The sequence below is a fragment of the Trichechus manatus genome, unplaced genomic scaffold, assembly GCF_000243295.1.
Source record: "Trichechus manatus latirostris isolate Lorelei unplaced genomic scaffold, TriManLat1.0 scaffold00039, whole genome shotgun sequence".
NCBI lineage: Eukaryota > Metazoa > Chordata > Mammalia > Sirenia > Trichechidae > Trichechus > Trichechus manatus.
The window spans coordinates 16,064,764-16,078,167 of NW_004443975.1; the positions used below are offsets into that span (position 1 = coordinate 16,064,764).

The 13,404-nt window shown below is 45.4% G+C and overlaps 1 protein-coding gene across 1 annotated transcript; it reads left to right on the forward strand.

The window, feature by feature from the left end:
• The first annotated feature begins 39 nt into the window (after positions 1 to 39).
• SLC30A10 (solute carrier family 30 member 10) lies at positions 40 to 13,090 on the forward strand. The gene is made up of 4 exons (XM_004375928.1): positions 40 to 667; positions 1,295 to 1,372; positions 9,646 to 9,885; positions 12,594 to 13,090. The coding sequence occupies exons 1-4, from the start codon at positions 40 to 42 to the stop codon at positions 13,088 to 13,090; spliced, it is 1,443 nt and encodes a 480-aa protein (XP_004375985.1).
• The last annotated feature ends 314 nt before the right edge of the window (positions 13,091 to 13,404 follow it).

Sequence of the window (13,404 nt, forward strand, 5' to 3'; positions counted from 1 at the left end):
GGGCGGGCCGCGCCGGGGCCGCCGAACGGGGGGGCGGACATGGGCCGCTACTCGGGCAAGACGTGCCGGCTGATCTTCATGCTGGTGCTCACCGTCGCCTTCTTCGTGGCAGAGCTGGTCTCGGGCTACCTGGGCAACTCCATCGCGCTGCTCTCCGACTCCTTCAACATGCTCTCGGACCTGATCTCGCTGTGCGTGGGGCTGGGCACCGGCTACATCGCCCGACGCTCCACCCGGGGCTCCCAGGCCACCTACGGCTACGCCCGCGCCGAGGCGGTGGGCGCGCTGAGCAACGCCGTCTTCCTCACGGCGCTCTGCTTCACCATCTTCGTGGAGGCCATACTGCGCCTGGCCCGGCCGGAGCGCATCGATGACCCGGAGCTGGTGCTCATCGTGGGCGCCCTGGGGCTGGCGGTCAACGTGGTGGGGCTGCTCATCTTCCAGGACTGCGCCGCCTGGTTCGCCTGCTGTGGCCGGGGCCGCCGCCGCCGCCGCCGCCAGCAGCAGCCACCGGCCGAGGGCGACGCGCGCGGCGCTTTCGGGGGACCCCAGGGCGCGGAGAGCCGGCGCCAGGCCGCCACCCCGACAGCCCCCGGCGCGACCCTCCGGGTGGCCCCGGCCGAAAGGAAGGAGGAGACGGGGGCGACCGTGTTCTCAAACGTAGCAGGTGCCTCTCGGTTGCATCCTCTGAACCGCTTGGCCCGTCCCTCTTCCGCCCGCCCGGTCCTCCCCACTCCACGCCTTTCTTTTCTCCCAGTCAGCTGTTTTTAACTGCCTTGCTTTGCAGGCCGCTTCCCCTCTCTTCTGCTAAGTCTAATATTCCCCACGATTTCTTTGTTTCTCCTGGACTCCCAGGCCCCTTTGCCCCTTCCCCCAGCCTCCGCATTCTCTGTAGAGATTACTGGTTTCCTTGGATTAGTCATTTCTGCTGAGCAACAGGTAGCACTCCGCCCCGCCCGCTTTAATTGCTTTCTAAATTTAGCTTTTCTCCCTCCGTCTTTGCTCTCCCTTCTTTGCTCACCCCGCTACCCCCTTGGGAGTTAAGGGTTTTGGGGTGGAAGCTCCCACTTGCCCCTTTTTTGTTTTAACTTGGAACGAAGTGTGAATAAAGTTCAAAGGGGGACCACAAGGCTTATTTCAGGGCCAAAATGCCCTGTCCTGGGCTGTGTGTGGGGAGGGGTAGGGTCTCTGATTAGCTAGTAGGATTAAAAATAACGAAACTTGTTTTTGAGTTCATTGGTTCTTTTTGTTTGTAGAACTCATACACAACACGAGGTTTCTTCTTTGAATGCAGGTGATTCCCTGAACACCCAGACTGAGCCTGAGGAAATGATGGAAAAGGAGAAAAAATCTGAAGCTCTGAATATCAGAGGTAGGATGACTTTGGGCCAGTTTGAAATCCTTTTCCGTGGTACCTGTGGGCTGTGCTGTGTTTTTTGTTTGACTTTTCATAAGGCAGTGGTATGTTTGAAAGGTCGATTACAAGCCTAGACTATGACCCTAGTCTCTTGTCTAATCACTGGATCGATTCTGGGTGAGAAAGTAGTTGCTAATGATTTATCCTGGCTCCACTTAGCCCTGTGCTAATGCTGCCTGCACCAGGGTTCAACAGCGATGGCACGTTACACTTTACTTGTTTTTGCCCAGGCCTGGCTATCCCTAACACAAAATGAAGCTTATTTTAATTGAACACAATTTTTTTTTAGTAATTTATTTTATTGTGGTAAATATATATAACAAAAGTTTGCCATTTTAACCATTTTTAAGTGGACAATTCAGTGACGTTAATTCCATTCACATGTTGAGCAACCATCACCACTGTCCATTTCCAAAGGTTTTCATCTCCTCCTACAGAAACTCAGTGCCCCTTAAGCAATAACTCTTCATTGAATGCGATTTTGATTAAGATAGGAAGAGATTTGGTGGGTCACCAGCTCAAGTTCTGCCCTAAATGACACCGCTGAATGACCCTCACCGCCTCAGTTATTTCTGCCAGAAGTCGCTGCTCTAAGGAGTCTGCTGCCCCACTGGAGCCTCCACCTCCCGGCCCCACATCACTAGCATTCCTTCCCCACCTGTACTCACTGGGTAAAGGTCGGCCAGGGGAGATCAGAGATGCCTTTCTCACCAGACATTAGACATCTCTCCTTTCCAGCTTCTTGGGCACCGACTGTGCTTCAGAATGATCCAGAATGACTTTGGGAATTTCAGCAAAGATTAAGAAACTCTTCACTGTCAGATGATTTGGGGAAATCTTTCGTGGTACTTTGATGGAAATAAACATATAAAGAAATAATTAATAATACAGGAGACACTTTCAGTTTTGAGAGTCACACATCTGTCTTACAAGCGATTCCCAGAATGGACTTATAGGGAAAATTGGATAACAGCAACTATAACACGTGAGCTTCTAAAAAGTTCTAAATAAATTATTTACAACAAATTTAAATGCAACAGGGCAACAAGCTCTTCCAAAGAACTTGGTGGAATCCCTGGGGGGCGCAGACGGTTGACATGCTTGCAGCTAACTGAAATATTGGTGGTTTGAGTCCACCCAGAGGCTCCTGGAAGAAAGGCCTGGCGATCTACTTCCGAAAAATCAGCCATTGAAGACCTTGTGGAGCACAGTTCTACTCTGACACACACGGGGTGGCCAGGAGTCAGAGTTGACTCAACAGAAACTGTTTTTATGTTTTATTTTAAAGAGCTTGGTAGTGAATTTTTTGGAAAGAGAGAATTTGTAGTGAAAAATCATCATCCTTTAATTTATCTTTCTGGTTTAGGCTTGGTTGAAAAAATAAATATTGTAGGTTCTTAAGGTGGACTTCATCATCATAACACTTTAACTTTTCAGAGGACTTTCTGTTAACTGTCTTAACTTAACTGATATGCTACCGAATGGACAAGGAGAACAGGTAGTTGAAAAGAAGCAAAGAAGAATGAAGAGCAGGTCCCAGTAGATATTGTGATTGTGACTGGGAAGCATAATGTAAGGTAGACTTGTATGATCTTGCTGATTGTAGTCCACAGTTATTGGCGCTCTGGGGTGGAAGAGTGCCTCGCAGTGCCTGGCCCAGCCCTGTCGTCCACCCACAGGGACTGACAGAAGTCACCTCTAGCTTCCAATAGAGACCAACAGTGCAGTGGTTGAAAGACTGGGATTTGGCCTCAAGCTGTCTGGTTTTGGATCCAGGTTCTGTCACTTATGAGCTATGTGAATTTGGGCAAGTTGTTGAACCTTTCCAAGCCTTCAATTCCCTCATCTTTAAAATGGGAATAGCAGTACCCACCTCATGGAGTTGTTACGAGCTAAAGCATGTTAAGTGGCACATAGGAGGAATATTAGCTGACGTTTATTAAGGAGTGCGTACTCTGAGCCTGTCACCAGTCATGAATGAGTCTTTTCATAGTCACAGCCGCCTTACCAGGTGGGTATATCGTCGTTCGGGTCCCTGGGTGGCACAATGGTTAAGCACTAGATAACTAACCGCCTAGACGCACTTCAGACGTAAGACTTGGTGATCTGCACTGGAAAGGTCACAGCCTTGAAAACTCTGTGGAGTGCAGTTCTACTCTGCACACATGGGGTCGCCATGAGTCAGCATCGGCTTGAGGGCACCTGACGACAACAACCGTCTATTGTCGTTGTCAGGTAACTGCGAGGGAGAGCTGGGGCTCAAACCCACGCAGCTCAGTAAGGGTTAGCTCAGAGCATTCCTGCTGTTTCTCACGAGTACCCATGCTGTGGCTGGCAGGAACATCACAGCGTCTCCAGTTTCGGTTCTAAGTGTCACCTGCCTCACCTTAGGTCCTGTACCCTCGCCTTGGAACAATGGTTTAGGGAAACATGTCACAGGACCACAGAATGAAAAACCTTAGGGTAAAGGGACTCCAACCCCTTCCCTCTACAGATGGGGAAACAGAGCCCATAAAGTCATGTGACTTCCCCACGTCACCTCACCTAGCCGCAGGGCAGGGTCACCTCAGCTGGCCGCAGGGCAGGGCTGAGATCCTGGGCTCCTGCTTCACATTTCTGCCTCTTTCCGCTATTGCACACCGCCTCGCGACCCCAGGCACAGATGGCTCGCTTCTCAGGTGTGCACTGTCTGCTGAGTGGTTACATTTCTGCCATCTAAGCAGCTGTGTTGGAAAGCGGGACTGGCCCCCAGATCAGCAAGGGAAACATCTGGAGGGATTCCTGTGAACCAAAAGCACCTCTTAATTTCATGACTGACTGCTCCTCTTATTTAAATGGGAAGAAAAAAAATGTGTTCTAAGAAACATACAGTGAAAACCAGAATCCTTTTAAAATGCTCGTCCTTGAGCTTTGCAGGGGTGGGTTTTAGTAGAATTAAACATGGTGCATTAGAAAATGTTACCACGAGTGTTGGACAGAGAGTGAGCTCTTTTACTTTAGTATAAACATAAACAAATGAAGAGTAATCCTGATATCATTGGAAATGAATCCCTTTTCATGAGATTTTCTAACGTTCTTATTTTTATTTTCCCATAAGAAAGCGCCCTTGTCCTTTTAAAATGTTGCTGCTGTCGTGCACGGTGGAGTCCATTCCCCCTCATAGCGACCCTATAGGACAGAATGGAACTGCCTCACGGGGTTTCCTAGGCTGTAACCTTTACGGGAGCAGATCACGAGGTCTTTTCTCTCACGGAGCCATTGGTGGGTTCGAACTGTTGACCTTTCAGTTAGCAGCTGAGCACTTAACCACCGTGCAGCAGGGATCATTGCCCTTTTATAGCCCCTTGTAAATGCACAGGGCTAATGCACACTGTTCTCAGTTATTGAACAAATTTAGCAGCATCGATGGTTTTTCCAAGTCCTGGGACAGTTATCAAATTTCAACTATGTTAAATTGCCCGTGCTTGTTATACGACTGGAGCCCTGGTGGCGCAGTGGTGAAGTGATATGGCTGCTAACCCAAAGGCTGGCAGTTCAAATCCTCCAACCGCTTCTTGGATATGACTATTTGAAGTTTTTTGTTTTTCCAACACCAGTGGCTATAGAGTCGATTCCAAGTCATGGGAACCCCATGTGTGTCAGAGTAGAACTGTGCTCCTTAGGGTTTTCAATCGCTGATTTTTCAGAAGTAGATCGCCAGGCCTTTCTTCCAAGGCGCCTCTGGGTGAACTCGAACTGCCAACCCTTCAGTTAGTAGCTGAATGTATTAACTATTTACACCACCCAGGCCCCCCAGTCATGACTTCAGTCATATTTATATGCCCCTATAAAAGAACCTTGCTTATAGTCTGCATTCTCAGTTTGCTAGGTTGTTAAGGTTGCATGAAATGCCAGCAAAATTATCCAAGGAGTTTGCACCTCCCAGGGACTCCTTAGACCAGCAAGTGAGGGCCAAGTGCTGAGGTTTTTCTCTTTGCAAAGCTACCTTGTGAGCATTGTGACTGGTCCGGTGATTGAGTTGTCTAACGAGGGACGATCGTTGTTATCTGGAAAGTGCTGCCAGATTTATCTTTCTGAATCACAGATATGATCACATCAGTGTCTGCTCAGAAGATTTTACTGCATCCAGAATAAGGTCTAAACACTGCTGACACTCAAGGGCTTGTGTGTTCCAGTGCCAGCATTCTTTTCTAGACATTTCTCCCTTCGCCTCACCCCTTCACTGCCTCAACTATGCCCCACCCTTCACTGTCTTATCTGCCCTTCCCCACTCCTTCACGGCCTAACCTTCTTCCCCTACCCCTTTACTGCTTCCTCTCCCCCCACCACTTCTCTGCCTCCCTTCTTCCTTCCCATCCCCTTTACTTCACTGCCTACTTCTGCCCCCAGCACATTGCTGCCTCCCCTCTCTGCTCCCCTTTAACGCACCAGGAAGTGCTCAGGCTCTGAAGTCAGACTGATCTGGTTTGAGTCCTGTCTGCCTTTTGCTGACAGGATGGCCTTGGGCAAGGAACTTGACCTCTTTGAGTTTCAGTTGCCCTATGTCTGTAATGGAGGACCAGCATCATTGTGTTGTGAGGATTGCAAGTGTGGTGGGGGCAGAAGACCTGCTCATCCTTATCATAGTCTCCCTGTCAGACCTCCCACATTGTCTCCAGTTCTGTGCACGTTTCTGTGGGTTTTCAGAAGTTGTTTCACGTGCTCTTCAGAGCTAGCCTCTGAGGGAAGTGAAGCAGATATTATTATCCTCAGTTTACAGATGAGAAACTTGTTGCTAGTCGGAATTGACTTGACGTCACACAACAACAGCCCCATGGCTTATAAAAACAGTAACAGGTTTTGGGATTCCAAATTTAGCCCACCCGTGTCCCATTGCCTAACAAGCACATCCCCTGTCTGCAGCCTCTCCCCAGGTCTCACATGGCTTCTCCTGGCTCTGCATGTTCAAGTCTGTCTGTCTCCTCTTCAGAGTCCAGCCCAAATTGCCTACCTCCTGAGAAGACTTCTTTGAGACTTCCCATCACAGGGTTTAAACCACCAACCTTTTGGTTAGCCTAGCACTTGACTGTTGCACTGCCAGGCCTCCTTCCATAAAGATTTTGTTGTCTGTTAGGTACCACCAAGTTGATTGCAACTCATGTGACAGAGTAGAACTGCCCCATAGGGTTTTCTTGGCTGTAATCTTTATGGGAACAGATCATCAGGTCTTTCTCCCACAGAGCTGCTGAGTGGATTTGAACTGCCAACCTTTTGGTTAGTAGTCAAGCGCTTGTCCGTTGAACCACCCGGGTTCCTTCCATGAAGATGACAGACAAGAAAAACCCAATGAGTTTGCCATGAGTCGGAATGGTCTCAATGGCAACGGGTGGTTGAATGTGGTGATGTGCCTCCAGTATGAACAGGTATACCAGTATGTCTTTAGTATAAACAAAGGAAATGCATGGTGTGACACTCATCTTCATGTTACTTATAGTCTAATGGAGGAAATAAGGCTAACGTGCAGGAAAACCATCATATGATAAATAACAATCTGTCTCAGGTAATGAAAATGACATCAAACAGTGTAGGGAATGTTTTCATAGTTTTATGGTAGTATTTTGTACTGTCCTGAACAAAGTTAAAGCTTAGATCCTCAGTTAATCCCAGTAGAACAAGGTGCAAGGGCCAACTCATAGGAAAGTTTTGCAGGGGTGGGAGACGGACACAGAAGAAGGAAATGAGATTGTTTATTTATAGGGAGCTCTGGTGGCACAGTGGTTAGGTGCTCAGCTGCTAACCAAAAGGTTGGCAGTTCAAACCTACCAGCTGCTCCACGAGAGAAAGATGTGGCAGTCTGCTTCATTGTGGTTTGTTGTTGTGAGGTACCATCAAGTTGGTTCTGACTCATAGTCAACAGAACGAAACACTGCCCGGTCCTGCACCATCCTCACAATCATTGCTGTTTGAGCCCATTGTTGCAGCCACTGTGTCAATCCATCTTATTGAGGGTCTTCCTCTTTTTCGCTGACCCTCTACTTTACCAAGCATGATGTCCTTCTCCAGGGACTGGTCCCTCCTGATAACATGTCCAAAGAACGTGAGATGAGGTCTTGCTATCCTCGCTTCCAAGGAGCATTTTGGCTGTACTTCTTCCAAGACAGATTTGCTCGTTCTTCTGGCAGTCTATGGCACAGTCAATACTCCTCACCAGCACCCAAATTCAGAGGCATCAATTCTTCAGTCTTTCTTATTCACTGTCCAGCTTTCACATGCATGTGAGGCAATTGAAAACACCATGGCTTGGGTCAGGTGCACCTTAGTCCTCAGAGTGACACTTTTGCTTTTTAACACTTTAAAGAGGTCTTTTGCAGCAGATTTGCCCAATGTAATACGTCATTTGATTTCTTGACTGCTGTTTCCCTGGGCATTGATTGTGGATCCAAGTAAAATGAAATCCTTGACAACTTCAATCTTTTCTCCATTTATCATACTGTTGCTTATTGGCCCAGTTGTGAGGGTTTTTGTTTTATGTTGAGGTGTAATCCATACTGAAGGCTGTGGTCTTTGATTTTCATCAGTAAGTGCTTCAAGCCTTGGAAACCCAATGGGGCAATTCTCATCGGTCCTGTAGGGTCGCTATGAGTCTCTAATCGACTTGACGGCAGTGGGTTATTTATTTATTGAATCAGTATTCTGTTACTACAAGTAAACAGTCGAAAGAAAATGTGGGGATCCTTTTACTCCAGCATTATTTGGGGGGAAAAGTTGTCACAAATTAACATTAAGTATGTTTACAGACTGGCAATTATGACATACTCAGAAAGCTGGCAGTGTTGCCAGGGGGAGGAATTAGCCCAATTAAAGCATCTCCAAAGTGAGACCATTCTGTCTTAGCCATGAGTGAGTTGTTAGTAATTTGGATTATTATCCCACAGATTCACTCAGTAGAATTAATACTTGGAGAGACAAAGCAGACCTTTCTTCATGTATGTTTTCTTCCAGAGCAGAGTGCTTTGGAAACTTTTTGACGCGTTGAATCACCTGGGATCTTGTTAAAATGCAGATTCCAATTCAGTAGGTCTGAAGTGGGACCCGAAACTCAGTATTCCCAACAGATTGCCAGGTGATGCTGATGCTGCTGATCTTAAACCACACTTTAAATAGCAAGATCCCGATGTTACTTTCTGTAAAAAATACTTCGTGTTTACATTTTCTAATTCTTCTAACAAGATTTTCACCTAATTTACTAAATATCATTTTAGTCTATGTCTGACAAACAGTTGAGCACCCACATCTTCTTGCTGAGGATCGCATGTTTTCTTTGAAAACCCCCATGGAACACGGTTCTACTCTGAGACAGATGAGTCACCATGAGTTGGAATTGACCACAACTGGTTTTTTTGGGCATGTTTTCTACATCATTGTGTATGCCTTTAGAAGCTGTTTCCCTAAATACAGTCTTTCACAATTTTTGTTATGATCTATAGAATTTTAATTTCATTTTTTTTGTAACAAATGACATGCTATTCAGTGGAAACATTGCTGTTCTTGAGGACTCGGCTGCTAACCGAAAGCTTGAAGGTTCAAGTCCACCCAGAGGCATCTTCGAAGAAAGGCTTAGAGATCTACTTTCGAAAAATTAGCTTTTGAAAATCTTATGGAGCACAGTTCTATGCTGACACCCATGGGGTCAGCATGAATTGGAATCGACTTGGCAACTGTTTTTTTTTTGAAGTGAGATACAGGCAAATACATACGCACAAGAGGGAAATGGATCCAGGTAGTGGGAAGACAAGGAATAAAAAGAACAACTCTCTTGATACATTTCAGTTCCCTTTTCTCTTAAGAATGTTTAAAGCAAGTGGTAGCACAGACATTTGCCTGAAAGAAAAAGAAAGCATTTGCACAGCCTCTGTTCTCCAGGTTGGCGCCCTGTGATGGATGGTGGGTGGTGGCGATGTGGCACTATGAGACGACAGTCACTCTTCCCTCAGGTGTCTGCTAGCTCAGGGTCTTCCTGGACTCTCCTTCTCCTTCTTCCCAGGTTCTCTGTGTCTTGGAAGGGTGGGCTCATGTTTTGTCTTCTGAAAAGCAATTGCCGTTATTTTTTCATTCTGACCCACCCTGCTGTTCTAACTAAGCAGGAAACAGAGCAACAGGCCTAAACATACATGGGATATGAGTCAGTGAGTGTCATGTGGCTTCCATCTTGGATTTGTGCTTTAGCCATCTTTCTTTCTTCCCGGCAGGTGTACTTTTGCATGTGATGGGAGATGCCCTAGGCTCCGTGGTTGTGGTGATCACGGCCATCATATTCTATGTGCTTCCCCTGAACAGCAACGACCCCTGTAACTGGCAGTGCTACATTGACCCCAGCCTCACTGTGGTCATGGTTATCATCATTTTGTCATCCGCCTTTCCACTCATCAAGGAGACCGCATCCATCTTGCTACAGATGGTCCCCAAAGGAGTTGACGTGGAAGACCTGAGTAAGTCATGCTGGACTGTGACCTAAAATTACTGTTGATTTCATGTTACTCAGGCCAAAGGGCCAGCATTATTTCGGAGCCATGTTGGATTTATGTATTCTGAAATACTTCTGATCACCAGGAGGTAAACAACATGGCTTCATATACTTTGTAGCCTAGTAAGATGACTTGCAGCTGCAAGAACCAAAGGTCCGTTCCAACCCGTGACTCTCTAACTCGACGGTAAATTTTTTGAAAATGTAGTGCTTGAGCAATACCTATTCCTGGGCTATTCACCTCTATGTCAAAGGGTTATTGTACTGCAAATAAGACGATTTCTGCCAACAACTTATTTTTATACTCTCCTGATTCTGAAAACATAAATCATACGGATATGCTTTCTAGTTAATTGATTTTAATGGGCATGCAGGCCAGCACGCCTCTCCTAACATTACAGAAAGAGCAGGTTTTAAATTCAGAGCATTCAGTCCCCCCTTTAGTAATGAAATCTGTTTCTTTGCTTTGCTCAAACAGGTCAAAGTCTCACTTCAGTTATGAGCATTTGAGAGTAAACATTTGTAGAGATTTTGTAGAATTTCTAAATAGAAACCATTCAGATGTTGGTTAGAAACTGAATGCACAACTTTATTTTTAGCATTTCCAAATGGAAATTATTTTTTATAGAAAAAAACTGTTTTATGCATATTTGCTATTGTTATGGCATCACCAGTGAGCAAGCAAATGTGAAATAGAATTCAGACCCACTGTGAGACTGAAAGTTTTAAGACCTTATTTCATGGCACATACCTGAAATTATATTTAAATGGGCCATAATGCATTGTGTGGCCCGGTTAGACTCTTCCCCTGATGATGGCAGAGTTTACAACGTGGCTGTTTTACGAAGGTTGCAGCCTTGCATCCCTGTGTTCACTTAATAGCCACGGTCATGGTACCACCCTGTCACGCCATTGCCCACAGCTGTCGCTCCTCCTATGATCTTTTCCCCTGGTTGTTCCAGACCCTATGGCCTTTTCTCTGGCTGTGTCGGTTAGTTAACTGTCTCTGACAGTCAGTTTGGTGTGGCCAACTCTGCATAGTGTATTATAGAGAATTAAAATAATTAACCTCTGTTTCCTGAAAGTCTGTTTGCCCAGTGATTGTAGCAGGCAGAGGGGGCGGTGGGGAGGGAGAGGAGGCACAGAGGAGCAGATAGAGATACCACATTGCCTTTATCCTCCCAGGAACTGTTTCCCAGTTGAGGAAACAAGATAAATCTATAGAAAACAATTTGTGATATATAGATTGGCTTAGACTGCCTTTTTTTAATTTGTAAAAAATGTTCATTTTAGCTGTTATACATTAGGAAAATTTTTTTAACAATATGTATGCAGTGGAGACTGGGAAAGGGAAATAAGTTCTAAACTGTCAAATTATAGATTGCCTTTTAATAAAGTAATAATTTAAAAACATTATTTAAAAAAGTTTATAATAATAACAATAGCAACACTGTAATGCCACTTACACAAGCTAGCACATCATTTTAATTCTTACAGTAATCTTAGGAGGTACTATTATTATCATTCCTAATTTACAGATAAGGAAACTGAGGTGCAGCTGGGTACATTGCCCAAGGCCAGTAGGTAGTAAATGACTAAACTGGTATTCAGACTCTAGCTGGCTACAGGGTCTTTGCTCATAACCACTACTAAATACCATCTTGTTAAATACATATCCATTTTACCAGGTATGGGAACTAGAAGAGCCCATGGAGGAAGAAATTGTGGGATAATTCTACCACCCAGAAATTAACCCTTAATATTTTTGTGCATATGCTTTGATGTTTTTTAAGGAAAAAAAAAAAAGATCAAGTCGTATATACAGTTCAGCTATTCGCTTTCTCTCTTTAAAATGTCTCATGTACATTTCCCTGTAGCCTTAAGTATTTTCTGCAACTCAGTCTTCAATGGCGGTTACTATATTCCATGATACAATTGATTTAGCTTTTTCCTTATGGTTCCTGTTTTTTTCATTGTTACAAATTGCATTGCCCCAGCTATTCTTGTACATAAATACTTGGAACATCCATGGTTATTTTATTTAGAATAAAGTTCTGGTATTAGAGGTGCTGACCACATTTTAAAGGTTTTTGATTTGTATTGCCGAATTAGCCCCTTAAAAAAGGTATTCTGTTTTATACTGTCGCCTGCAGTGTATTACGTGTCCATTCTATTGGACGCTCAACAACCCGGGGCCGTTAGTATTATTGTTTTTTTGTTAAACCTGTATTCTTGATTTGCCTTTTATGTACTAAACGTATGTGGTATAAGAATTCAGAGAGGAGAAAGATGATTATGGGAAAATGTGCCTATAAAGGGACAGCTATTTTTCTACCTGCAACTTTTGGTAAAAAGGAACCCTGGTGGTGCAGTGGTTAAGCACTCAGCTGCTACCAAAGGTTGATGGTTAGAATCCACCAGCTGCTCTGTGGGAGAAAAAACCTGGCCATCTGCTCTCATAAAGATTACAGCCTAGGAAACCCTATGGGCAGTTCTGCTCTGTCCTGTAGGGTCTCTATGAGTTGGAATCGACTTGATGGTACACATCAACAACAACTTTCAGTAATTACACAGACATTTTGGTGAGAAAGCTGAAGGGGCCCAGACCTCCCCCATAGTTCCTTGCTCAGTTATAGAACTCACCTTTGCTCTGTTTGCTTTTCTCTGTTCTAGTGAGCAAGCTGTCTAGTGTGCCCGGTATTAGCAGTGTACATGAGCTGCACATCTGGGAACTTATAAACGGAAAGATCATTGCCACCCTGCACATCAAGTATCAGAAGGACAGGGGATATGAAGATGCCAGCATCAAAATTCGAGAAATCTTCCACAATGCGGGAATCCACAATGTGACCATCCAATTGGAAAATGTGGACATGAAGGACTCCCTGGAGCAGAAGGACTTGCTCTTGCTCTGCAGCTCACCCTGCATCTCCAAGAGCTGCGCCAAGCAGCTGTGCTGTCCCCCCGGGCCACTGCCCCTGGCCTACGTCAATGGCTGTGCAGAGCACAATGGCTATCCGTCTCTAGATGCGTACCGAAGTGACAGCCTCAGAAGAGACATGGCGGAAGTGGCTATTGATGTATCTTCGGGCGGCTATCTGAGTGGCTATGGAGAAGCTTGTAAAAGCACCCAGGAGGGCCAACATTATATAAACAACACACACTTTTAATCTGGTACCCCCATAGCCAGATTGGATAGACAAGGCACTTTGACCATCAGCTTGGCTTGTGGGGAGGGCTTGGTGGGTGGTAGGCACTGGTCAAACTTGCAGTGTGCACTCTCTGTGTTCAGTAAGGGGTTGGCTGTGTGTTCAGTATGGGGTTGAGTTGAACACGTCTGTTAATTTTTCTGTGACTGGCAACTGCTTTACATTACTCTGGGCGTCTCAGGCTGCACTTCAACAGTTTTAGCTTGAACTTTGACTTTTGAAAGCAAACCACGCTAGTGTATATACCAGGGATAATGAAGTCTGGGACTCAGTGA

Coding starts and splice junctions, on each gene's coding strand:
- SLC30A10 (XM_004375928.1), top strand. CDS start 40: ATGGGCCGCTACTCGGGCAAGACGTGCCGGCTGATCTTCATGCTGGTG. Junction 668..1,294: donor CGTGTTCTCAAACGTAGCAG/GTGCCTCTCGGT, acceptor CTTTGAATGCAG/GTGATTCCCTGAACACCCAG. Junction 1,373..9,645: donor TGAAGCTCTGAATATCAGAG/GTAGGATGACTT, acceptor TCTTCCCGGCAG/GTGTACTTTTGCATGTGATG.